Genomic DNA, 27,886 nt, shown 5'->3' on the forward strand with positions numbered 1-27,886 from the left:
AAACTCTTTTTTCTCTGTCCTTTGTGGTAAAGAATACACCTGCACCAACAACTTAGCACTGCGCTGAGAATCTCTCTGTCTCTCCACCCTCCCATCTGGGTGTGATGTAGCATTCTCTCTCTCTCTCTCTCTCTCTCTCTCTCTCTCTCTCTCTCTCTCTCTCTCTCTCACAAGGCTAAGCACTGAATGAAAAGAAGAAGCACAAAACCAAGTACAGAACAAAAGCTAACTGTATTTACAGGAAGATTCGGAGCAGGGCATTTTAAGGAAATAAATAATACAAATCACAGCTTTTGTTCCATTGTTACAAAAATCTGCTGGATTCAGGAACAGTAAGTACACGTTTCTTTAATGTCTAAGTGTGTGTGTGTGTGTGTGTGTGTGTGTGTGTGTGTGTGTGTGTTTGTGTGTGTGCGTGCACCTGAAAGCATCTGGATGCTAGCATAATTGATGCATGAATATGAAGAATACAGCTTTTAAAATGGATAATAAAAAATGTTTTTGTTGTTTTCATATAAATGTAGTTAATTTCTGATACAGACCTGTATTTGACCAGTGAGGCTTCAGCAATTTCTTAAAAAATAAAACAAAAAAACAAACATAAAAAACCCATCAAAGCATTATGTAAATATATTAGTGTGAGGAGTTCTGAAGTCTGTTTGAGTAAAAACTGAACGCATGAAGTAACTCAAATGAGAACATGATTTCCATGTGCACAAATTATACTGCGTCTGCACACAGACTGCATATAAACTCATTTCTAAAGAGACAGAAGTTAGGGTTATTTTAATATTTCTTCACGTTAATGATATGCATTAAGAAGGTCAATGTCTTAATAAAATGTACTGTAACACGCCTCTTTTCTCAGATTTCTCTGATGATATAAATTAATGGGAGGGTCTGTTTCAGAGAATTGTTTGCAGGAATTATTTCTCTGCAAACCACTTCCCTAATGCAACTCTAATGACCCAGTGTCAGCTGGGAATGCTCCTGATTCAATATGATCAAATCCATTTGAAAAGTGGCTTCCTATTAGTAGAACTTTCAAAGTCAAACAGAGCTGAAGAACAGCATCCAAAGTTAAGCAAAATGAGCAATGTTTTATGTGTGTTCTAAAACATCTACGCAGTAACAATTCCAGATGAAGAGTTTTTGCTGAATTGTGGGGTACATTTATGTGAGAGCAAAGATGTGTGGATTAAAGCTTATCAGCCATTTGAGGCCATGCTTTTTTTTCCCACCAGAAGGACCTTATAGACTCAATGCTGCAGACTCTGTCTTTTGCGCTGAGTCAACATGGTGGCAGTGGCACCTTAAAGAACAAAGTATATTAAGAAACTGCAAGTCAGGGTCAATGTAATTCTGCCAGAAATAAATGCAGAACTATTTAAAACTTGTGTGGCTGAGATTCAGGAAGTCAGAGATGTGTTTACAGTGAGGTACTGGTCTGTTTTTCACCAGTTTGCATTAACTAAGCTATATTTTATTATTATTATATAATTTGTTTTTATTATTATTATTTAATAGGCTGATGTATATTTGTAGATATTTCTTTCAGAGTTGCTACTGCTCCCAATTCCAAACTCGGGCTAAACTTGGGCAGCCGTGGCCTGGTGGTGAGGGACTGGTGCACTGGGCTGTAACTGGTTCAATCCCCAGAGCCGGCAGGTCATGACTGAAGTGCCCTTGAGCAAAGCAACTGCTCCTTGGGTGCAGTAGCTAGGGCTGCCCACCGCTCCGGGTATGGGCTTACTGCCCCCTAGTGTTCACTAGTGTGTGTGCAAATGTGTGTTTCACTGCACAAATTGGGTTAAATGCAGGGGACTTATTCCTCTGTGAGCAGCACAGTGCCCAATAAAGTGATTCTAATTCTCTAAGTATAAACCCCAGGAGCATTTTGATGTTTTCTGGGGAGGAGGAGCAACATTTAACATTTTTTCAGATGTTTGTTGCTTCTACTCAAATATTATGAAATAAAATGCCAACTTTCTTTTGTAATTATTTATCCATTCCCATAGCATTTCATTGTATTTTGTTGGGGACCTGTGCTGCTGGTCACATCTTTAACTTTGGATCATTAAATTTTAAGACAAAATAACTACAATTTCTATGTTGGTGTGTGTGGTTCTTTGTGGGATTGTAGCGCAGTAGTTAGTTAGTAGTTAGTCAATAGTTTATTGATTGATACGCTGTACTTCTGTTGGAAGGTGGACAGATATATTTTTTTCTTTTTCTGTGTTTCACAATTTCTCTCATCAGAAAGATATAGTGAAATGATGATACTGAGGTAATGGAGCATTATGAATATGGAAAACAGAGCTCACGGACATGGTTTATTTACAAAGTAAGAATGAACCCACACCTTCATTTACAGTAACTTGTGTACAAACCTTGATGATTCTCTTCTGTTTAATCAGCTGATTCAGCTTTTTTTTATTATGTTCCACTTTAAAACAGTGAAAAATATTACAGTGTGCTCCTCAGACATTTAAATGTTCATATCATTTGTTTGGAGCAGATGCATTCACTTCTGATCTGTCGGATACTGGCTTCCCACACAGCAGTAGCTTTGCCCCTTTGACCCCTTTGCCAGCTCTTCACTGTATGGCCTATTTAACAACACCTGCCCCAGATACAGCACCTGCTCCAGATCTATGTTATTATTCATTCAATCAGCCCCAAAATTCCTCTCTTTTTAAGGAGTTTTTAACAAGAAATGTTGTTGTATTTGATATTTGTTTTGAACTTTAAATCCACAAATAAATAAGTTCCTTACTGAAGCTATTAAACCTGGTTTATTGAAAGTATAAATATGTAAATGTACAATCAGTTAAGTTTGATATATCATTTATTATTATTATTATGTCATTAAGCTGATTCTGTTGCCTGGCGACCATATGAATAGTGTTTTTTTTCCCAAAACATCCTGTCTCCAGGCTCGTTCATTATTATTTCTCTTATTGTATCCATCCATCATTCTGCTGGTCACCTTCTTCCACTTTTTCCTTTAACACTTCCAATGAATTGGTTCTTCTCGTAATATATACACAACGTTACTGCTTCATTATCTGGACATCTAGTGGGGCTTGATTTGGTCCAAGATCCATTTGTTTGTCATTTTTCTGTCCAAAGTATTGTCAAAAGTCTTCTCCAAGGGCTGGTGCCCCCTCCAGGGTGTATTCCCCACCTTGCGGGGAACCCTGAACTGGATAAGGGTTACATATAATGGATGGATGGATGGATGTCTTGGCAGTTCCTTCATCCTTGCTCTGCTGAGTGCTCGTCTGTGTCATGTTTTCTCTCTGCTTTATCGTTAGTTCTTAATAGCGGATGTGAGTAGGCAAAAGCTGTTCACCACATCCACATCTCTTTCAATGATAAATTTAGTTTTTTCTTGTTGTCGTGACCTTAGACTTCTTCATACTGATCTGAAGTCCTATCTTTTCACCCTGTTCTTTAACTTTCCATAGAAACGTCTGAGAAAGTTTTTCGGGGTGTTGTGTCGTCTGCGTATCGAAGGTTATGTTTCTTCACTAATCGTCGTCCAGTACTGTTCTCTTATTATATGTTCAGCATTGAAGGGTGAACTGTATGATGACAGAACGAAGCATTGTTTGTCATTTTAAACATAAGATGTTCTGGTATCTTCCTTCGAGGGCATTCCATTATTTTGTTTGGCCAACACAGGCAAAGACTTCTGTAGGCAGTGAAGCATGTGTTGACTTCCTTCTTGAATTCACCAGCCTTCTACATTCATACATCTGTGATATCTTATGTTCCTCAGCTTTTCTTGAATCCTGCTTGTACATTTAGAAACATTCAATGTAAGGCTCTATGTTGAATGATTGAGTATAATTTTACTGGTGTGTGATATCAGGGAAATTGTTTGGTAGTTTGGGCCTTTTCCAATCTGTCAACCTTTGAGTGGTTATTCAGGATTGTAGAGAAAAATTGGTCTGCACTTTATTGAATCCTTCTCAGAATCATCTTTGTTTTTGTTTTTTTTTCTTTTGGTAGGACTCTAAGGGTATGTCTGACTTTAGCATCAGAAGTGTCTTCTGTATCTGCATGGGTTTCCTCCGGGTGACTGTCTGTGAGAAGTGTGGTGTGTTCTCCCTGTGTCTGTGTGGGTTTCCTCCGGGTGACTGTCTGTGAGCAGTGTGGTGTGTTCTCCCTGTGTCTGCGTGGGTTTCCTCCGGGTGACTGTCTGTGAAGAGTGTGGTGTGTTCTCCCTGTGTCTGCGTGGGTTTCCTCCGGGTGAATGTCTGTGAAGTGTGTGTTGTGTTCTCCCCGTGTCTGCGTGGGTTTCCTCCGGGTGACTGTCTGTGAAGAGTGTGGTGTGTTCTCCCTGTGTCTGCGTGGGTTTCCTCCGGGTGACTGTCTGTGAGGAGTGTAGTGTGTTCTCCCTGTGTCTGCGTGGGTTTCCTCCGGGTGACTGTCTGTGAGGAGTGTAGTGTGTTCTCCCTGTGTCTGCGTGGGTTTCCTCCGGGTGACTGTCTGTGAGGAGTGTAGTGTGTTCTCCCTGTGTCTGTGTGGGTTTCCTCCGGGTGACTGTCTGTGAGGAGTGTAGTGTGTTCTCCCTGTGTCTGCGTGGGTTTCCTCCGGGTGACTGTCTGTGAGGAGTGTAGTGTGTTCTCCCTGTGTCTGCATGGGTTTCCTCCGGGTGCTCCGGTTTCCTCCCATGCTCCAAAAACACACGTTGGTAGGTGGATTGGAGACTCAAACGTGTCCGTGGGTGTGAATGTGTGAGTGAATGTGTGAGTGTGTGTCACCCTGTGAAAGACAGCACTAACAGCAGTGCTGCTAGCATTTTTAAACTCCTCAGTGTCTGGACTGAGAACAGTCCACCGACCAAAAACATCCAGCCGACAGCGTCCTGTGTCACTGATGAAGGTCTAGAGGACGAGCGACACACACTGTGCAGTGACAGATGAGCTACTGTCTCTGACTTTACATCTACAAGTTGGACCAACGAGGGAGGAGTGCCTACCACGCTCTGTTCATTCTGAACATATATGTTTTTTAATTTGTATTAGCTTTTTTGTTTTTTTTTACCATAAAGTTGCTTGGAAATAACATGGATCATTTATAAATTGTATACACTACTCTATTACAATCAATTCCATATGATTGTGAGGTACAAGTTTTAATATGTAAATTTAAGCAATTGTGGACGAGCATGGATCAGACCAATCAAGGCAGCACAATCATTTTTGAAAGCCACAACTTCAATATTTTCTACTGTATTCCACCAGTGTAAAACATTTTTAAAAGCCATAACCAATATTAATCAAAATTCTTATTTCAGATGTCCATCTGACAAGACCTTTCATTCAGAGCTATGCATTACATATTTAAATGATATTTTATTTTTTTTCATACCGTAAACATACAGCAGGAATATATACATACTCAGATATCCACTGGAACAAATGAGAACAATAAGCTGTGCAATATAATATAAATCATGCAATCACTTAATACCCTCTTAATGAAATGTAACATGTGATATTTATATATACACCTCTTTCCTGGATGCCTTCCTCAATATCCATTCACCCTCTCAGATGCTGCCTCTCCTCTGGCACCTGCTTTTCGCCATCTAGGCTCCTCTGCCATCCTTGAGTCAACTTTCTTCCCTACCACCACGCTTGATTCTGTCTCTTTCTGGGTTTTCACTCTCCTATTCACGATCCAGGTCACCAACCAAACTCGACCAAATTACCTCCAAACCTCACCATTCTGTAGTACTCCATGACTAGCACTTCTTCATATGCCTTCCAAAGTCACCCTGAACTCCTTCTCAAAAACTTGTTCACCTTCCCCTTTCAGCCTCATAATTATAAATTATATAACACACACACACACACACTTATGCCAGTGGGTCCGGAGCCTACCCAGAATTACTGTGCGCAAGCTGGTAACACACGCCAGTCCTTCAAACTATATCTAGGCAGAGCTTTATTGGTCCCCTCACAGGTGCACTGACTGAATACTGTTTCAGGTTCTCATTGGTAATTTTGTTCATGTGTGGCTGTAGCAAACCAGGTTCTGTATGTGCTATCATTTTGTTTATTCATAAATACGCTGGCAACTCAAATGCAGAGATCAAAACCTCAGTAAACCTTAACGAGTAACAGTAATGATCAGTCCCCCCCCCCCTTTCAGAGATGTCTAAAGAGAGCATTGTGGCAATTTTTGAGGAGTGTCTTGTCATATTTTTTGCTTTATTTACACTTTTTTTGAATGCTTTGCATAACATCCAAATTTATTATTGTACTAAAAAACAACATAATGAACTGTGTTCCTAGAGGCTATAAAGATATTTAAAATGCAAATGTACAACAAATAGTGCAAAGGAATACATTTGGTAAAAATAAATTTGATTTCATCACATTCCTCACAAATACAATGGCTTTGAGTTCCAGAAAACATGCAATGGATAGTTATTTTCTTGTGATTTCTGTAACTCATTATCACATTATGTTGCTTATACTCAAATAAAAAATGCACTATATCGAGTTAGTCAAAACAACTTCTGTAACATTCCCATAAGACCTAACGTATGCATATGGCAGTCAACGTCTGATGGGGTTATAAATTTGCAAAAGACTGGAAAGAAATCCATAATTATTATAATAATACTGGGATAGAAACTAAGATGGCATTGCTCTGATATTTTGCTCAGTTTGGTCATTTCTATGTATAAGGAAAATAATACCAGACGATTTGAGTGCGAGAGTGACATACTGTTTTACATATAATAGCAGCTAATAAGTCATTTAAGAACCTTTATTATATACAACCACTAAGTTGTCATTTATCAAAACCAAATTAATTAATTAATATTATTCCAATTTGATATCTTTCATAGAATTTATCATTTTCTATCAAGATTATAACTAAATATTTGTTGATATTTGTATGGTTTAAGTGTTTACATTAAAAAAAAAATACCACTAGACTAATTTAAAGTCTGACCATTCCTTATATTATTGATGCTGTTTAATACATATTTACTACAGTATGTTACGAAATAATTCACATTACTACTACAGTATTGTTTCTTTTGGTTGGTTGTTTTTTTAAAATAAATGATGCACTAATGCACAAAGGAATATATAATATTTTGGATTATCCACATGATACATTCAAGCATTCTATATGTAAAACATCACAAGCAAAATATTTCAACTTTTTAACTCATTTTAACAATGTTATAATCTCATACAAGTTAATTTTTGAATCAGTAAATTCCCTGAATAGTCATCATTCCTCGATATCTTTTTCTAGATCAATGTGCAGATTGTAAATAATGTGTGTGTAATATTTGAAGGTAGACCAGTATACCTGTGTGTGATGGGTCAAATATATACTTTGAGTATCTGAATGTATTGTTTTAATTTAATATTTCTGACTGTATTTAGTGAAGTAGCACAATAAATATTGACAAACTCTGGGTTGTGTGCAAGTAAAGCATGCTAATGTAAAATAAATAAGAAGCACCAGCTAAATGTGCTACCATTATAATAAAAGCTGTTCTGTTAATGGAATCGAAAAGAAATAGCCACAAATAAAAGGAAAAATACTCCAGCAAAAAATTTGTTTTCTTTCTTTTTTTTTTTTTTTTTAATTTCACTATTTGTGAGAATCGTTGTCCTTCCCAAGTATATTTCTTAAAATGAGTAGACTGGTCAAAGACAAATCTTACAGTGAATGAAAGCATCAAAGACCACTATATCACTATTTAGAATGTAGATGATATAATGTGCATTTTTGTTTTTGTTTTCCTACTAAATTAATTTAAATGAGCCTCAGATTACTTTACAAAATAGAATGAAACTAAACATGTTAATATTGGGGATGCTCTGCATTATGTAACAGAATGCAATGATGTGTCAAATATAGGAACTAAAGTTTTGTGGCTTTTGGAAAATGATATGCTCATTTTGATCCCAGCAACACATTTCAAAAATTTTTCAGTGGGGCAACAAAAGATTGACAAATTTGTGTAATGCATCCTACAGTCCTGAAGCACCTCCCACAGAGTTAGAACCAGGTGTACAGCGCCTGGTGAGGGTTACTGGGACCTAGGCCTGGGGGTAGTGTCCAATGGTGAGCAACTGGTGGCCGGGCAGCCCTCGTAACCCAGCCAGGCTCAGCCCAAAAAAGGCAACATGGGAAGATTGTGGGACCACCACCAGCAAAATCCAGAGTAGGGGTGTGGTGCAATGCCCATCAGGCACAGGACAGGGTGAAGGGGCCCCTGGAGGCATAGACCTTGGCATGTGGAATGTAAACTCACTCTGGGGAAGGCATCAGAACTGGTGCTGGAGGTTGAGAGATACAGCTCAAGTAGTGAAGCGGGGTATTGTTCAAGCTGTGATCAGCAAGGATGCAGAAACTCTAAACTTAACTGAAAGTATTGTCGGGCATTGGAAAGAGCACTGTGAGGATCCCCTAAACCCAAGGGAAATGGCTCTTGTACAGGAGGTTGGGCCAGAAGTGTCTGGTGTGTCAGGTTCCACATCCTTGAAGTCACTGAGGTTGTTAAAAAGCTCTGCAGTGTCAAGGCCACAAATTCATCCAGAATTGCTAAAGGCCCCCGGATATTGTGGGGCTGTTGTGGCTGACACGCCTGTGCAATATTACATGGACCTTGGGAAGTGCCTTTGGATCGGCAAACTGGGCTGGTGGTTCACATATTTAAAAAGGGGCCCAGAGGATGTGTGCCAGTTATTGTGGCATCACACTTCTCAGCCTACGTGGGAAACTCTGCCAGTGGCTGAAAAAGAGAATCTGCCCAAAAGTCTAACCTAGGATTTTGGAAGAACAATGCAGTTTTCATCGTGGCCCTGGAATGATGGACCAACTCTTTACATTTTATTTACATTATGCACAGCATCCAAACTGGAAATTTAATTTATAAATGGATTTTTAACTTGACGTGATTTTTAGAACAAGTAGATAAGAGCATTCTAACAAAAGGATGTGCAATTTTTTGTCAGAATTATAATTTATGTCATGGTCATCACTGGTTATATTTTTTAATTAATCTAAAACTCAATTTAAGGACAATGTATTATAAGGGTTTTCCAGTACATAGACAAATTCATGTATGCAACTGGATACTGATAAATGATTTTAATACTTGACTAGTCCACATCAGTTTCTGGGTTAAAAATATCATGTTCATTTTAAAAAATAAGTTTATACTGTTTTCAAAAATCTGTTAAACAAAACGTTTCTTATTAGATACAAAAATGCACACTACATCATTTTAATGATTATTGTCGAAATATACAATTATTAAAAAATTATTTATTCATCGTTTGCAATGTTACCCTACTTGGGGAGAACAATTCCTTTAAATCACACACACAAAATTATATTTCATCCAGAAAACATCTTAGAAACATCATTGAACTAGTACTTTTTTAACCTATTAGAAATAATGTGCTTTTCCTTTTGAATACATTTTAATTGAAAAGACAAACAATAATATACTTCTCCACAAGATAATATCAGAACATAGTGAAAAGTACTGGCAGTAGTTTGAGGACACAATACTAAAACATTTCACAAAAGATGCAGGTCCTAGATAATGTGTAGTTTAGATCATTGGCTGGTTACTACTGTAAACCTTAGTGTCAAGTTTAAGAATATAAATTAGAGACCTGTATTTTTACAATGCACTCACACCCAGATATGGCAGTGGCTTTTTATGGGGTATATTTCGATGGCTGGGCAAGAGAAGAGTGCTGTTAGATGAATAGTGATGCAGTCACAAGACAACGAGTCAAGCAAATTTCAGAATACATCTTCAGACAGGGCTCACACGATTCTGAAATAAGAGTGGGGGGAAAAAAACAGTTACATCACATGCAAATCATTTTTTTTTATCTCACTCTATAATGAGTAGTCAGTCACTGCATATTTTGCATGTTTTGACCTTTGTAGCTAAATCAATGCCATTAGTTTTTTTGAATAATTTAATTATATTTTTCTGAATTTAGAATATTTGGAATACATTTATCTGATTTTTTTAAATGTTTGAATTACTAATCTAGGGAATTTTGTAAATTTGAAAATTTCAGATTATAAAAATTTAGATATATGTTTAAAAAAATAATTCAGTCATGGCCTGTGTTTTAATTTAATAAAATGAGTTTTCAGAGCAGAAAATAGATGTAAATGCCACAGTTTGAGAATTTTAGACAGAAACTGAGTAACAAAATGTAAAATAAACATTGTTGCAATATGGAGAAAGATTAGTCTCAAAATACGTGATAAATGTGTAAACGTCAATCCACAAATTACGTGTTTCACTGTCCACAAACGTGTCTCACAGTCTACAGTTTGAATTAATGCAGATAACTTCATAAATGTGTTTGTCTTTCAGAGACAATTTTATGCTAAAATTAATACATTTGTTTAAATTTACATTGTATTTATCAAGTCAGTCTCAAATTGTTGTAAACTGTTGAATCTGCGTTTGTGAATCAAGTGACTCGCCCGTTTACCCGCTTTGGCCTTTCTCTCAGACACAATCACAAAATAAGTTTTATTTCTGATTAAAGTCTACTGCATGCAACATGACATTGTTGTGATTCAGCGGATTTAAAGATTCATGAGTTAAAACTCACCAAACCCGATAAAGAAAAAAAACTATTCGTTATTGTCTTTCACTGACTGACTGAATCGGCCTGGAGCACGTGAAACCTGTCCTTTAACAAACATAGTCTCTTTCGATCTATTTTTACCTGCATGTGACAGGCAGGGCTCCACCAACCTTTGGCCTTCCAGGTCAAACAGCAAGGTTAGAGTTGTCTGTCTCACACACACACACACACACACACACACACAGGAAGGAGAGAGAAAGAAAGAGCGAGAGAGAGAGAGGTGAGAATTTAAACAGAAAATGAATATGAATCTTTATTTTAGATGCAAAAACTGAGGGAGAAAAAGAGAAAGCATGAGTTAATACCAGATAAAATGAATAACTGAAGAATGTCTTAGATACCTTTCCTACTTGATGATTATTATTAATAATAAAGTACTTTTCTCACACTCAGTGTCACTTTACATTAGTCATAATATACATCAATACGAGGGAATGTGGGAGAAGGGGGAAACCATTCAGCTTGACTTCTCAATCCAATCAATGGTTTCTTAAATATTTTTATAAATAAACCTGAATATATGATTAAAAAGTAATTAGGCTCTAGGTTATAGATAAATAATCTGTAAAAGATGTATAGAGCACAGTCGGCTGGGCTCTCGTTTTTCTCATGTTCAAGCATTCCAGCAGAAGAACCAGCTGTTCATCAAATCCACAGGAAATGTCCAAAACATTGATAAATGCAATCTTTAGATTTATGCTTCCCTCTACTTTTTGTTTAGAGATTTCATTGTGTACCCCCTTAAAAGCCACAGAACAAAAGAAGGGAAGAAGGAGACACTTCTCACTTGGTGCCCTCTTCTGTGCCTCCTTCTCCATCTGTTTTGCCCTCCTCTTCCATCTTCTGTTCATCTGAGATTAGTTCTTGTTTCTTGTGCCTGCGTACACACTTCACCACAACCATAGACAGGATAACCAGAGCCAGCATGCCTCCTACAGATGCACCGATCGCCACCGCAATGGTCGAGTCCCGTGGTGGAGGCACTAGACAGAAGGACAGAGATTGAGGAAGCCGTTATGAAAAGTACATTGAGAGGTGTCCTTTAAGGTTACTATCGTCTGATACTAACCACTTCATCCAGATCAGGGTCAAGGTGTGTTCAAAGTCTATGTGGAATCATTGGGCACAAGGCAGGAACACACCCTAGACAAGCCACCAGTTCATCACACATTCTAAATGGTACAATGAGGGCTTAACGTGTGTGTCCTTGATGTGGCAGACTAGAGACACAAACCCCTGCTTAGCTGGTGGTAAGGGGCATTGAGTCCTTGGTGAAGATGTGCCTAACACAAATGACTTTGAAAATTGCTCTAGATAAAGGCCTTTAAAACGTGAGCAATGAGGTATGGTTTTGTGAAGAGAACCATCAGCATTAAATTGCATCCACCAATAAGTTTCATGGGCGGCACGGTGGCGCAGCAGGTAGTGTCGCAGTCAAACAGCTCCAGGGGCCTCTGGGTGACTGTCTGTGAGGAGTTGGTGTGTTCTCCCTGTGTCCACGTGGGTTTCCTCTGGGTGACTGTCTGTGAGGAGTGTGGTGTGTTCTCCCTGTGTCCGCGTCGGTTTCCTCCGGGTGATTGTGAGGAGTGTGGTGTGTTCTCTATGTGTCCGCGTGGGTTTCCTCCGGGTGCTCCGGTTTCCTCCCATGCTCCAAAAACACACGTTGGTAGGTGGATTGGCGACTCAAAAGTGTCGGTAGGTGTGAATGTGTGTGTGTGTTGCCCTGTGAAGGACTGGCGCCCCCTCCAGGGTGTGTTCCCGCCTTGCGCCCATTGATTCCAGGTAGGCTCTGCACCCTGGATAAACGTTACAGATAATGAATGAATGAATGAATAAGTTTCATAGACACCACATTGTGATTGTTTTTATTTAAGATATTTTTAAAATGTTAGAAATCTACTTCAAAATAAGAAATTTGCTTGTACTCTTCTATTAATAAAATTGACAAAACTATGATCAAAGAACTACAAATTTTATTAGAAAGCAAACCATAATAAAAAAAGTATCTGAATTTTTCATATCCCTGAAACTTTTAAACTCGAGACAGTACCAAAAAGAAGTTTCCAATATTATAAGACTAGCTTTAATATATGTATTTAAAAAAAATCATTTTGAATTTGATGCCTGCAGACATTTAGTAGAGAGGCAGTGTCTTTAACCGTGGTGGCTGTTGCAATTCTTGTTAAACCACAGCACTGAGAAAGCTCTGGCGAGGATCACGAAAGATCTGCTGCTGTCAACAACTCTGGTCTAGTGAACATTCTTGTTGTAGGGATATCCAGAGAACAGCCGATACAGTCTGTTATGACATGCTGGTGAATAGGCCAGAGACCTGGACTGGTATCATTGACACAGCACATCATTGATATAGGTTATAACTCACGGACTTGCAACAATTCTTCACTCCAGCTTTGTGTGTCAGCTTCAGGTCTGACACATCTACTCTCAAGCATGGTGTCCCCCAGGGCTCAAAGCTTGGCTCCCTTTTCATAATCTACCTTTGCTCTCAGTGAATTATCATATACAATACACACACTACAATCCCACACTTTTACATTTACATTATCTGGCTCCTGATTAACTCTCTGCTCTCAGACACAGTCCTTCACTCCTGTCTGCTGATGCGCACATGTCCTTTGTTCCTCCTGCTACATTACGTAAGTAATAAAAGCGTTTAGCTTTGGGAGGACCAAAATTTTGCATCTTTGGCTCTGCCATCACTATCCACCTTCAAGGCATTTCAGAGTTCTTTCTTAACCTGTAATCTTTTCTTTTTATTGCCTCTCTACAATAGAGAGAAGATAGTGACATCTTTATTATTTAGAAATAATTTTTATTTCCTCACCGTTTTGCTATATATTTTTTATCAGTGTGTTTTTCCCAATTTCCCCCCTGTAACTTGTGTTATGTTTGTGTTCTTGTACTGTAGTGTCCTTGAGTATCCTGAAAGTTGCTTATAACAAGCATATTACTCTTTTCATAATGCACCATATATTTTCAGTAGGAGGCAGGACTAGACAAGCAGTGAAGTAAAAACTATCACTGTGTTGCACATGCAGAAAGGCTCTTTTTTTAAACATAAGCATTGGGGTTTTTAAGTGGTTTAGGACTAGTATTTAAGTAAACGTGTGATCATAAGTGGTTTATTTGACTTGTATCTTATGTTATTTTTATATCGGCATGAACTTTATAAAGCAAAGAGTGCTCTAGACCTGATTTTTAATAGCAATCACTAATCAATAGTAAATAACAGATGTGGTAAAAATTAAGTTAAATCTATATGAATAGTGGGGACCAAAGGAATTTTCTGGGGTGTCAAGCTATTTCTTGACATGTGTAGAATGTGCTTTTTTAAAAGGACTAACTTCCACTTTACTCTATGTGAGATGAATAAACCAATCTGTTTATACTGACTAATACACATAGAGAAGTGTATTACTCACTACATGCCATTCAATACAGTAAGAAAACAGTGTAGCTTCTAACACAAAGCTCCCCACCCAGGCTTCCCCCCAAACTGAGCCCAAGCCTGAACATGCCTAGTCTTAAAAGGCACAGTACATGCAAATAAACATCAATTTGAGTACAAGATGCAGAAATATACCCATGATTTACACTTTTTTAGACAATTAAAATATTTATTTATTAAAATATTCATCTCCTATAACGATTGCAATGAGCTCCAAATTTGTTTGTGAAGCTGGGTCGTATTGTGTCTTTCATTCATACAATAGCTGCATGCTCACTTTGAGATACAATCGTAGGGATGCTTCAAAATTAGTATCATTGTTGTACAGCATTCCATCTACCAGCATTCAGACGTCATAGTGAGCACCCTGTGGTAACTGCAGGACAGAAGGCTGTGATGCTGAGGTGAGCAAGACTGGCACAGTCTTCAATAAGTAAAGTGCAAAAACATGCTGAATCATCACTCAAGCTGAGGGGGATGTGCAGCCTTTAGCACAGTGAGAGTGGAAGGTGGAATACCCAGGATGAAGTCGGCAGAACTGCTGAACAAAAGGCAAAAGGTCAATTCAGAGAACATATACATGAAGGATAGCACGTCCAGCTCAGAGAATAACTACTAACAAGCCTGAATAACGTAACCCTTTGATGCAAATGCAATAAAAACTAGTAACAATTTCATATTACCTTAAAATACGCTTTAAATCAGAATCTCTTTCACCAAGTATATTGGACATAAGAAAATATTCTTGGTGAGTGCGCATGTAATATACGAAACAAGCCCGACAGGCCCAGACACTACTAACAAGCAGCAAACTAAATTAATCCAGAATACAGAATAAAGTGGGTAAAAAAAATAAAAAATAAAAATAATATTAATAATAATAATAAATAAATAAATAAATAAAAACACAACAATTTAAAAAAAATAAAAAAACGTTTCATGTGCAAGGGGCTAGAGAGGATTAGTACATATGCAGATGGAAGTTTGTCTATATGCCACATATATCTCTGCACACAGAGTATAATCCACACAAACATAAATCTGGAAGCAAAATTCTTAGAAATGTATCATTAAATAGTTGATACAAATATTAATTGCTAAATAATTGAGATGTTGTAGACATTCAAATTTTTTGACAGTGATTTCTTTTCATCCAGTTCACTACAGTTAAAGTAGTTATTTGAATAATGTAAATATAGAAATAATAATTAAAAAAACATTTTATTTTTTTATATTTGATGATTTGTGCATTTATTTACTAAAATATATTTTGTTTTCATACATAAACCTTGCTAGTTATAACGTCTCCTACTGAAGATACGTCGTATCATAAAGACGAGAATCAGACAGAGGACTAAAAAAGGGAAACAAGGCTGTCAGGGGAAGAATGAACAGCTCAAAACTGAGAGCAAAAGGAGACATAAGTAAAAGGGAACTTCCCAAAAGAAAGAGAGAAAAGGCTGTTAAATAGACAAAGGCAAAGATGCCAAACAAGGAAATTAACTAGTAACTTAGAGACCAGAGGAAAGAAGATTTTTTTAAAATAAACAAAAGGCTCAAGGGAAATAAGAAAGAAACTGAGCAGTCCAAAGAGAAGACTGGAAAGAGACCCAGAAAACACTCGAGGGACTTTACCAAAATTACCAGCCAGAGTTGTATAACACTCTTGAAAAGAGGAACCCATGACTGAGATGTGTGTTGGCTTCCTTTAAGTAGGAGAGGAACAGGTGCTGCTGATTTCTCTAAATTAAGGTGTGGTGGCTCAATGACTCCCTCTGCTGGCTGGGCCACTGTCTGGACTCTTGCAATTTTTCTGAGTATAGACATCTGACATCAGTAAGCAATGATCATCAAGGTTTCAGAGAAAATAATTGAATAATCGGCCGGCAGCAAAGGTCACTTGCTGAACTTTATAATAGATCATGCTCAGAAAAGCCACAGCAATCACCTGATATACCCCCTTCATGCTAAGTTTGAATTGCTCCCTTCAAGCTAGTGCTAAAGTGTACCTCCAATAAATCATTCATTCATTCTCTGTAACCCTTATCCAGTTCAGGGTCACAGTGGGTCCAGAGCATACCCGGAATCATTGGGCGCAAGGTGGGAACACACCCTGGAGGAGGCACCTCCAATAAATGAAAGTAAAAAATTCAATTATAAGTGATCCTTTTAATTCTAATGCTATCAAATATATATAAGTTTATTGCATGAAATGTACATTTTGGGATGTGTTTTTGTAGAACAATAAAGCTGTATTCTATTCTATTCCTAAAAAAACATGAATTAAAAAGTGTGCAGTTACTTACCAGAAAACCTGCAGTGCATCAAATAATGAATTGAAAGAGATCCTACAGCACCGACGAAACTCTAATTCTTCAAGCTAATCACTGTACTATGATCAAGCACACGTCACTGCTACTATTACTTCAGGTTTAATCAAAGAGGACAAAGCCGAAAGTCTGCACAAGTCACTTTATGACACTTTATGCAAGGTTGCTTTGTAGCTACTTACACTCGGTGACTACAGACAGCTGGATGACACCATGGCCCTGGATGCGATCAGGAGGATTACGCACGTAACAGTTGTACACTCCCTCGTCAGTTAACTGCACCTCTGAGATGGTGATGGAGAGGTCATTTTTGTCCAGATTTCCAGCAAATTTTACACGTTCCCCGAAGCGTTCTGTCCTCAGAGGAGTTATTTTGTTCTTAAAGGTCATAAACTAGAGAAAGAAAAAATGAGTTAGATACAGTATGAATGGATTACTGTTAGTAAAAACAATGATGATTTTCTAATGGAAGAGGGGAATAAACCTCAAGTAGTGAAACTGATCTAAAATAGAACAGGAGGAAAATAAGTAGAGTTTGTAGGTTCTGTCTGTATCTGTAATGAATCTATTTCATACATCCAGCAAAGAGTTAGACCAGTTTCGAGCACAGAAATAGGCTTTGACTTGAGAGCTAATGAACGGTGAGGAAACATCTTCTGAATTTTATAAAATGTGTTATTTATTTATTTTTTTTGTTAATTAAAATCATGAATTCACCTTTAAAGATCTTAACTTGTTCATTGTTATTCTACATTTTGTAGGGTGCTTGTTTAAAATCATTTATTAAAGATCAAAATGAGAAATCTGGACAACAGCAGATACTGCAGCTGAAAACGTTTTTGGGAATTTGGCTGGTGCAGATGACGATAGGAAGTTCAAACAATGTTAAGGCACACAACAAAGTAACGCTAATTATGGCTCATAAACTGATTATAGGAACACATTTCAAGGTGACATTCAAAAAACAAAAAACCCTTTCCTCACAATTTGCTAGCTCTCCAGTCTGTTTGTGTGCTCAGTCTGGTAGGCTAGTTTTCCTCCCTCTCTCTGCTCATGCCAGAGGCATCTGGAGTTGTTTTTACCTGCATTACTCAAAGTGCTACAAAACTAAACAGCTCGAGTTACAAATGAGTTTGTGTGGTAATTTACATATGAATTTACACTACTTACTTTCATCACTGTATCACACTACATTGTACAGCATTGTTTACAAAGTATATCACACAAATTCATTTCAACATGTAAGTAAACATCTTTCCAACAATGTGTAATAGTAATTTAAATGTTTATATCACCATCAGCAAAACTCCTCAAGAAAATAAGAAATCCCATGTGTACACACAATATATAAAATGTTTAATTAATCTCAGTTCTCCTCACCATTTCTTCTGTATCGTTTAACGTCTCTTGGTAGGTCCAGTTCATTGCAAACTTGGTGGTGTCCAATCTGTAGCAAGACGTAAAGCTGCAGGAAATCCTAACCATGGTGCCATTCAATGCATTGATATGGGATGCCACAAGTACGTCCATGGAAGAGACCACGGAGGCTGAAATGGAAGAATTAAATCTGAATTAATATGTGTTTGTGATTAAAAATGCTGACAGATTCAATAGCAGTTGGTTTTAGGAAATTGTTTTGTTCCTCATTAGATTTATATATTATTAACTTATTGTCCCAGATAGATTAGTATTCATTCATTATCTGTAACCGCTTATCCAATTCAGTTTTTGGACTGTGGGAGGAAACCGAAGCACCCGGAGGAAACCCACGCGGACACGGGGAGAACACACCAACTCCTCACAGACAGTCACCCAAAGCGGGAATCGAACCCACAACCTCCAGGTCCCTGGAGCTGTGTGACTGTGACACTACCTGCTGCCCAATTGTGCCGCCCTAGATTAGTATTATATCCCTATATCAGTTATGTCCCTATCAACACTCATTTTAAACCACACAAAAGATTCAGTGCCCAATTTAAAGTTCTATTATATATACAGAGATTATAAAAGTGGAGACTCTAACCCCTTTCAGATCCAAAGTGGCCAGTAGTGCTACAAAACATATACCTTATCAAACAGAAAATTATTTTGATGAATGTTGGCTCTAATGAATAGCTTTACATACAGAACACAGGCTTAGGTCAGTTATATTGCATCAGCTGAAGAAAAGTGTCATGAGGCATACCACTTACAATTACAACAGCTTGGGAAACCTGGCCTCAGAGAAACTACAGCATGGAAGGAGACAACACCTCAGAAAAAAAGCCTCAACTCATCAGAGGTTGTATATGAAAAACATTTCAATGCTTTATTACAACAGAATTACAGCAGAGTTTCAGAGGTTCCTCAGAGTCCAGGGGCTGCATCTGGCACAGAGCAAGTAAAACAGTGGTACCATTCATGGGAGTGGGTCTTAACTGACTACTGCACTTGAAGAAGCATCATCATCAACATCATCATCATCTTTTCCACTTATCCATTTCAGGGTCGCTGTTACACTTGAAGCACTTTAGTATAAATAGTTCTGACACTAGATCTAGTCATTCTATTCCATAAAAAAAGCTTTATTAAATGTTTATTTAAAAACAACAACATTGTTTGATTATGTGTGTGTATATGCCCATTTTAAATCTGATGCCTGTTTCAACATAGTGTTGCATAGTCCCCTTTTTTCCCTCCAAAACACTCTTATGTGTTTGAGGTCAGAAAAAACCAATTGCTCTATTTTAAATTAAAGTATTTACCCATTTATCATTTCATAATGCTCCAAAGGTTTTCAGTGAGCCTGAACAATAGACTGTATTAAAGAGTGGACAGTGAGTCCCTGATGGCTCCCATTGAGAGGTTTTGAAGCGAAAAGATGGCTGATATCTTATTTGCCGTTGTGCAGTAAGGGGATACTGAAGCCAGAGAATTCGCTGCAGAGACGGGAGGTCTGAACCCCGCCCATGTTTCTCAAATTATTTTTAACCTAAAAATTGTTTGCACCTAGAAAAAGCAACAAGACCCTGCTGTAGGTAAAGCTAGGTCCCATAACCACACTGCTCCATTTACTGAGAGTGGCACTACACCCAGTACTGCAGTGCAGATTATAAAGCACAAGCAATGGAGCTTAGGCAGCACTTCTTACAGCCCAGTCAGATGACTACACTGCTGCAGAACCCCCCCACACACACCCACACACACACACACACACACACACACACACACACACACACACCACTGTGATTTGCTGTCTAAGTTAGTACATTGTCACAAATTGCTTAATACATATTTATAAAATATATAAATAACAGTTGATTTCTGTTATTAAGCTAATCATGTTTATTTTTGACTCCAGTCTTTCACAGGGCGACACACACTCACACATTCACTCACACACTCACACCTACGGACACCTTTGAGTCTCCAATCCACTTACCAATGTGTGTTTAGTGCCTTGGGAGGAAACCGTGGCACGTTATACTATTATGATGTACTCATTTATGAATATAGACATTTGTCATTTGTTTCTTTGTGCGATACCTGCTGAGGTTGCTCTTGCATATGTCAGGTACAGAATACATATGTATATTGACCCTCTTCACTTTTAATACATAAAAGGTTCGTAGCACCTTTGTACAATTTTTTTTAACTTCTGTAACCCACTTCTTCATCCCTGCTCTATTTATACTTATTACCGTATGTCTTTTCTTGTGCACTATGTACAGTACTGTGACACTGCAATTTCATTTGGGATCAATAAAGTGGTGTCGATCTTATCGTACTATTCAGGTGAGGTACATCACTGCATTTACAAAAGGGTGTGTGTACAGCGACCGGCTGGTGGAAGGATCCACCACTGTCAAGGTCGAAGGAACACTTTGTGACTCATTGTTTACTGACTCATTTATACACACTGCAGTCATTCCTAAGGATTACCGCGACATAAAACATGACCGCTCAAAAGGACAAGGATTAAGCCGAAATAATAATTTATGCATAAATACTACTACTACTGCTTCTGATTTGTACATAGGAGAGAGTTAGTGTAGCCAAGCATCCTACAATTGAGTGGACACCTCTATTTTGCCTTGTATTTTTCACTAAACAGGGTCTGAAGAGTCACGTAAAGTGTGGAAAGTACTTTTGCTCTAACAACATTTACACTGAAATGCTCTCTGACATGACACAACACAAATAATGTTTGTCTAAAAACATAATGTGGACTATATTAATTAATGTATTAAAGAACTGCAGGTAGTGTCACTGCCACAAAGCTCCAGGATCTTGGAGCCTTGGGTTCATTCTCCATGTGTTTTTTTTTTCCAGGTGTTCTGTCCACAGTCTAAAACCATATGTTGGCAGATGGACTGGATCTGAAACATCCCACTGGTTAGTCTGAGGGACTGGATTAGCACGTCATGTCCTGTGATGGATTGGCAACCTGTCCACTGTGTGTTATTCGAGGTAGGACCCATTAACATACTGTAAAACTATCGGTTAATGATAAGAGCTGTCCTAAAACTAAGGTCAAGCATGGTTAAGTGCATCATTTTCAGTGTTTACTAAAGTGCCCCTACTCTGCACGCACAGATTATATAAAGTCCAAAAGCATTTTATTTCGGTTCTGTATCACTACATCACTCTGCAGTCAGGAGCTGTTTCTGGACAACGTTCCACTGCTGCTGCAATAATTCTTCATCAGCCAAGCACTCCCTGCAGTAAAAGCAGCAACTTTGTCATACCCCTCCCCACTTGCTCTCTCTCTCTCTCTCTCTCTCTCTCTCTCTCTCTCTCTCTCTCTCTCTCTCTCTCTCTCTCTGCAGTGGTGGCAAGCCCCCTCCATCTAGAAAGTGGGAAACATTAGTGTCCTTCCTCTTAAGGACAAAGGAGAATTTTGCACATGTTCTGAATGTGCACACTCACACACACATTTCTGTTTCACAAGATAAATCTACAAGACACTTCGTACAGCATTGTTTAAGGTCAACACTCAAGGCAGTGCCATACTCTGGATGCTGTTTTTTAATGACAGCAGTATATCACCCAATCCCTCCTTCACCTTTATGTACATTTAAGCTATTTTCCTGAGTTTTCCCCATGATACTGCTTTCCAAAGGCATGTTTGATATAAAAAAATCCAATTCACTCAATAACAAATCAAATCACATCCAATTTTATTTATATAGTGCTTTTTTTTTTACAACAGAAAGTTGTCACAAAGCAGCTTTACAGAGATCCAGGGTCCAAGCCTCCTGTGAGTGAGGCCAGGGCAACAGTGGTAAGGAAAAACTCCCTCAGCACACAAGGAAGAAACCTTGGAAGGAACCAAGACTCAAACGGTGAACCCATCCTCCTCGGGTCGACACCGGAGACACAACAGAGAACAGAACAGAAGTAAAAGTGAACTGATGATGAATGGGTTTAGTAATGTGAAGGTAGTGATGTATGAGTCTGAGGAAGGAGGAGGTGGTCAGCGATTTTGTGGGAGGGTAAAAGCAGGTGCAGAGTTAATTTGGGATAAAACAGCACCCATGCAAGGCCACCATCTTGTACAGGACACTCAACTCCTGGTGCAGGCTGTGGTAATCTCTGGTCTTGACTACTGCAATGCAGTGCTAACGGGCCTTCCAGCTTGTGCTATAAAATCATTACAGATGATCCAGAATGCAGCAGTACGTCTGGTCTTCAACAATCCAAAAAGGGCACGTCACCCCACTGCTCATTGAGCTCCATTGGCTTCCGGTTGCTGCTCGCATCAAATATAAAGCCTGCATGATCACTTACAAGGTGATGACAGAGCAGGCGCCCTACTACCTGCACTTGTTCCTAAAGGCCTATGTCCCGCCTCGGCCACTGCGCTCTTCCACTGAACGTCGCCTTGCTTTACCCAACATTCACACTAAGCAATCCAGACTGTTCTCTTCCATAGTTCCCAGATAGCGGAACAAGCTGCCTACCTCCACCAGTCCCTCGCCATTTTTAAGAAACTCCTAAAAACTAAGCTCTTTAGAGAACGCCTGTATTAGCCAGTATAACTATCTGATGCGTATAGACATACTCTTTTAAGGTTGCATTGTTTTAATGTTTTAATTTTTATATTTTTGTACTATCATTGTAAGTCACTTTGGATAAAAGCGTCTGCTAAATGAAATAAAGTAAAGTAAACCAAAGTAAAGGACACAGAGGGCCAGGGCAACACCAGGAGAGCAGCAGGACATCTCAAGGCCAAAGCCTGTTTGGTGCCAAAACTACAATCTAGTGTAGGGCTTCCTCCCCATGCCCCTCCCCATGCCAAAATAGAAGACTTGTAATTGGTTCTGTTGTGTGTCAGTCTATTTTTTTCCGTTCAAACATCTTTTCCAAATATCTTCGAGAGTTTAGCAATGTGAGACTAATAATCACCCAATATTTTCTCCAAATAGCCCTGTGAAGGACTGGCGCCCCCTCCAGGGTGTGTCCCTGCCTTGCACCCAATGATTCCAGGTAGGCTCCGGACCCACCGCGACCCTGAACTGGATAAGCGCTTACAGATGAATGAAAGAATTAAATGATTTTTTCCAAATATATCTCAAAACGTCCTCTGAATCCGTTCAAACCCCGTTCAGGTCTTCATTAAGGTCATACAGATTAGTTAATGTGGTTTAGGACATCATAGGACATATTTTGAACTATAAAACAGCAAGCAAACATTTAACCACAGTCCACTTAATAGTCACTCAGGCAGACGGATGCTATATTACATTTCTACTTACATTTGTTATCATTTCTGCTGTTTCTATATGTAAAGGTACATCTATAGCTTGAAAATGTAAGACTGCATTTAAGATCATTGGAAACATTTACTGTACCATAATTAAGTACGGCTGGTCAATGCGTAAATTATTCCTTTACATATATCATCAAACTAAACCATGTTTTTGACTCAGAAGACTCTTCACCATCTTCTTCTATTCTGCTTAATCCATTTAAGTGCAAAATATTTTTAGTCCAAATCTAAATGTAAACAGTCACTCAGATCCAAATCTGAGGAGCATGAGAAATGGTTAAGTCCCTGTAGTTAGATAAGCTGCAGATAAGTGTCTTATATAAGGACAATATGTGAATTCATTAAGATCTCCAGGAAGACTCCAGGGGAGTCATATGAGATTCTTGTGCTCTGTTGCTCTGGGGAAATATCTTTATGTGCGATTTAGCATGTCACTGTCCTAAACACGCTGTGGAAACCAGCATTATAGTAGTGTGAAATTACTATAAAAAATTGTGGTTGTATGGCGGCCAGTTTGCTCCGTGGCACTGTATTGCGTTGGACTGCTCCCTTGTGGTCAAAGCTGGTACAGCATGCTACCTCTTAGCACCTAGCTCCTCAAAATCAACCAGCCCCTTCTCGTGTAACCCTAACCCTAACCCTATCACAAATTAAATGAAATCAAAAACCTGAACTGAATGATCAAGCCGTCTCTCCCAATACCTTTGTTCATATAATATTCACCATTTACTCTCACAGTAGCACTAAGCTATGCTACCCACCTACCCCAAGAGTTATCTTCTTTAGCATAAATCACTCCATTCACTTTGCAGAGGAAAATCAGAAACACACTTACAAAATATCATCCACAGAGTTCACAGATTTCCAAATTCCAAGTACAGTGGATTGCAGCATTGTTAGGTTGCTTGTATACAATATTTAGTTAGCAATAACATCATTTTTTCACAAATGTATCACTCCACATTTGCAAAGTAACAAATCTGTTTATGCTGAAGCACTGCTTCCTAAAACTGTTTGACCAGTAAATAAACTTCAGCTTTATGTTCATATCATTATCTCATATGCTTTATAAACTGATACTAATACAGATACAGATATACCAATTATATTTCACTCTCATAACAATGTTTCTTGTAATAAACTGTGACTTTACCCCAAAAGAAAATAAGACACATAGTTTTAACAGTTTTCAGTAAATATTAATTAGTGCACTACTAAATTAACAAAAGACGAGCTTGTTACATATTACTATAACTGGGTGAAATGATTAACAATATTAACACATATTTGACACATATTTCTCAGATGTTTATTTCTGTTTGTTTATAGGCCGTTTTTTTAATCGTGAAATAGCTGTTAAACCTATCACTTACAACTTCATGGCTAAACATGTTAAAATCCCTCCTGATCGACTACCTAAAGTTTAAAATCAATGTATATTTCATAGGTACATAGTATGGTTAACACTGGACTGACATCTGTTGGTTGTATGGACTACTTATTAGAAATTACAATTTTATAAAGCAGTAAAATGGTTCATCATTAAAAACAATTAACAATTATGGGGATTTTGGATGCCATTCTCTCTAAAACTATACAGTAATATCACTTCATATTTCATAGGTACATAGCATGGCAAACACTGAACTGATATCTGTTGGATACATGATGTATTTATTAGAAATGATTTTCTAAACGGCTTAAATGTGATTACCTTAAAATGGCGGGTTGTCTTTAAGGACTTTCACGCAGATAGAGTTTTACCTCTCAGACACTAGTATCTGCGCACGAAAATCTGACGTGTGGCTAGTTTAATCGTGTTTTTAGTGCATCCGCACTAACCACAGTAGTGTATAACCTATGTTGTAAACTAGCTGACACTAGTGGGTAGCGCACAATGCACTATCCGGAAAAACATTTTAGGATGTTTCTTCCAAGATAAAGACACTGCAATTACAGTCAACCAACAATCAGTGTCCCTAATCAGTTCACTGATTCCATAATGTTTAAATGGCCACAAACTTATATCAGGCTTAAACGTGCTGCAATTTTGGAAACTACAACATCAGCACCACTTTTTTTGCTATCTACTTTCAAAAGGATTTATAAAATTATCAAACACAGATGAATTATGACTTACATATGTCCCATAATGGGACCAAATACTTGGGTGACAACAGTACCATCTTGTAGAAGTATCTCCTATACATGATGTGAAATGAAACTGACATTCTTAAATGGTATGATGTGCTTTATTTATTAATGCATTTTACCACATACGGCTTCAAAATGTTTTTTTTTCCCACAAAAGAGACAAATCATAGCTATTAGCAAGAATTTAGCATTTATTAAGACAAAATAAATAAATATGGTGCCTACACTTAGCTATTTCTAAACATTTGCAGTTAGAACATGCACCATTGCCATGTGGAAGGTATCCAACATGACTTTGTTTACATGGCAGCACACAAATACAGAGCTATATCTAGTTATTTATTTATGAAGACATTTGCACAACTTCTAATCTAAGTGAAAATAAATAGATCAAGAAAAATATTTTTGATTAACAAGTCATATCTATAAACCCTTTCTTTACTCTTGCAACTTAAAATGAGAACAATGACAACTAAGTACAAACGTACAAAGTTAAACTGTATGTTTCCACCACTTGGAATGCTATTTAGTAAGTCTTAATGAGAACATTTCTCATAATACAGACTTAGTATCTCATAAATAATTAGAAATTATAATATTCTGATATACAATATTGAAAAATAATTCCCAGGAAGAGATAAGCATGTGACACACATCCAGTTTTTTTATGGCCCACATTTGTCCTGGAAAGCGCGTGTTCACTCAGTGTGAGTCTTGCTACCTCAACTCAGCCACAGGTCCATTTTGTGACAGTCAGATATCAACATTTGGCCCACCTCTGGCCAACTCAACACTTTCCATAAACCAAGTCAAGCCCAGTTCATGACATCTGGCCCACACAATACTTTGCCAGTGTTGTAACTGGGCGATCAATGCCAAACATGAGACAGATGTGCCCAAATGTGCCTGCGATCTGGGGAACATTTCATTTGATGATATATTTCTATTTAATTTCAATTAAGTCATGATTATAATAAATGTTTTAATTAGTATTCTGTATTTCTTGGTGATATTTAGAATGAGATTACAGGCTAAACCCAAATTACTAGGTCCTCTGTCAGTAATACTACACATTAAATTGCTAATATTTTTAATGTAGTAGGAACGGGCTTCCACCCCGATGAAAGCATTTGTATTTGTATATTCGCTATTCTGATAAAGACAGACAGATCTAAAACAACACAGCAGTCTATATCACACTCTTATGGCATTTCCCAAAGCATAAAACGGTGCGGTCTAATTATAAACATTACATATGTTTATTTATGTTACCACCGCTCTCCTCGAGACATGTCACTGGACTTGTCCGGCGTTTGTCATCAATACTGAGAGCGCTATGACGCGACATGACGCCATCGTAATAATATAGTTATGTAAGACAGTCTGCTTTTAAATGACCGATATTAAGGAATAAATTGTACATGGTCTTTTTATCTGTGAGATTTGTGCGCTATGACATCCCCCAGCCTTGACATAACACATGCATCCTTTTATTTGACACATCTGGAAAAGGCCCACACATAGAGATGGGCGTGAGAATGATGCACTAAATCTGACAATAGAAACCACCGCGTAGTGACAAATCCAGGTTATTATGAAGCGTAAAGAGAGCAGATGCTAATTTCCACTCACCCGCTATTATCAGCAGTGCTACACAGGAGGACGCTTTGCCCTGTGATGGCAACACGAGACGCATTCTGATCCCTGGAACGGAATGTTTTCGTTAAATCCTAGGCTTATGTAAGTTACCTCAAAGGTCTATCGTTTCGTTACATGAATATTTAATAAAAGATGTCTGAAACTGATTGTTTTCAGTGCTGTGTTATGGCTGGCAGCGACTAGCCGTAGAAATAATTTGGTTTTATGGTTGTGAGCTGCTCTTAGGGGGTGGGTAGGTAAGGATTTGTTCCAGGCTCAATCCCTCCCCTCTCCCACCCTCTCTCTCTCTCTCTCTCTCTCTCTCTCTGACGATAAAGCTTTCATCGTCATTAGACATGAAGCTATTACCAATATGATATGAACGAATCATATATCGATTGCTTCTTTTTTAGGGCACTATTTATCCTTTGATCACTACCACCACATTAACAGTAACATGGGCGGCAGGTTATTCCAACCACTGCAATGAGACTGACGTAGGGGTGGTGTATTAGTCAATTCAGGTCAAGTCAAATTTATTTGTATAGTGTTCTTTTTTAGAGTTCTTTATTCTTTTTACAACCTAATTGTGTCTCAAAACATTCATTCATTCATTGGGGTCTGGAGTCTGCCCAGAATCACTGGGCGCAAGGCGGGAATACAACCTGGAGGGGGCGCATTCGAGTGGCCAATCCACTACCAACGTGTGTTTTTGGACTATGGGAGGAAACCGGAGCACCCGGAGAAAACCCACGCGGACACGGGGAGAACACACCACACTCCTCACAGACAGTCACCCGGAGGAAACCCACGCAGATACAGGAAGAACACGCCACACAGACAGTCACCCGGAGGAAACCCA

The 27,886-nt window shown here is 38.3% G+C and overlaps 1 protein-coding gene across 2 annotated transcripts; it reads right to left on the reverse strand.

The window, feature by feature from the left end:
• Window positions 1-5,345: 5,345 nt before the first annotated feature.
• On the reverse strand, window positions 5,346-27,269 carry scn2b (sodium channel, voltage-gated, type II, beta). 2 transcript variants are annotated; one of them, XM_066676945.1, is made up of 6 exons: window positions 27,019-27,269; window positions 17,862-18,028; window positions 16,664-16,874; window positions 11,470-11,665; window positions 10,764-10,830; window positions 5,346-9,844 (listed from the first exon to the last, which is right to left on the reverse strand). In XM_066676945.1, exons 1-5 carry the CDS (start codon window positions 27,080-27,082, stop codon window positions 10,821-10,823), a joined length of 648 nt encoding a protein of 215 aa, XP_066533042.1. In that variant the 5' UTR covers window positions 27,083-27,269; the 3' UTR covers window positions 5,346-9,844; window positions 10,764-10,820. The 2 variants fall into 2 exon arrangements, with proteins under 2 accessions (XP_066533042.1, XP_066533051.1); XM_066676954.1 differs by lacking the exons at window positions 5,346-9,844; window positions 10,764-10,830 and having other exon boundaries at window positions 11,466-11,665.
• Window positions 27,270-27,886: the final 617 nt, after the last annotated feature.

The sequence above is a fragment of the Hoplias malabaricus genome, chromosome 1, assembly GCF_029633855.1.
Source record: "Hoplias malabaricus isolate fHopMal1 chromosome 1, fHopMal1.hap1, whole genome shotgun sequence".
Classification (NCBI taxonomy): domain Eukaryota; kingdom Metazoa; phylum Chordata; class Actinopteri; order Characiformes; family Erythrinidae; genus Hoplias; species Hoplias malabaricus.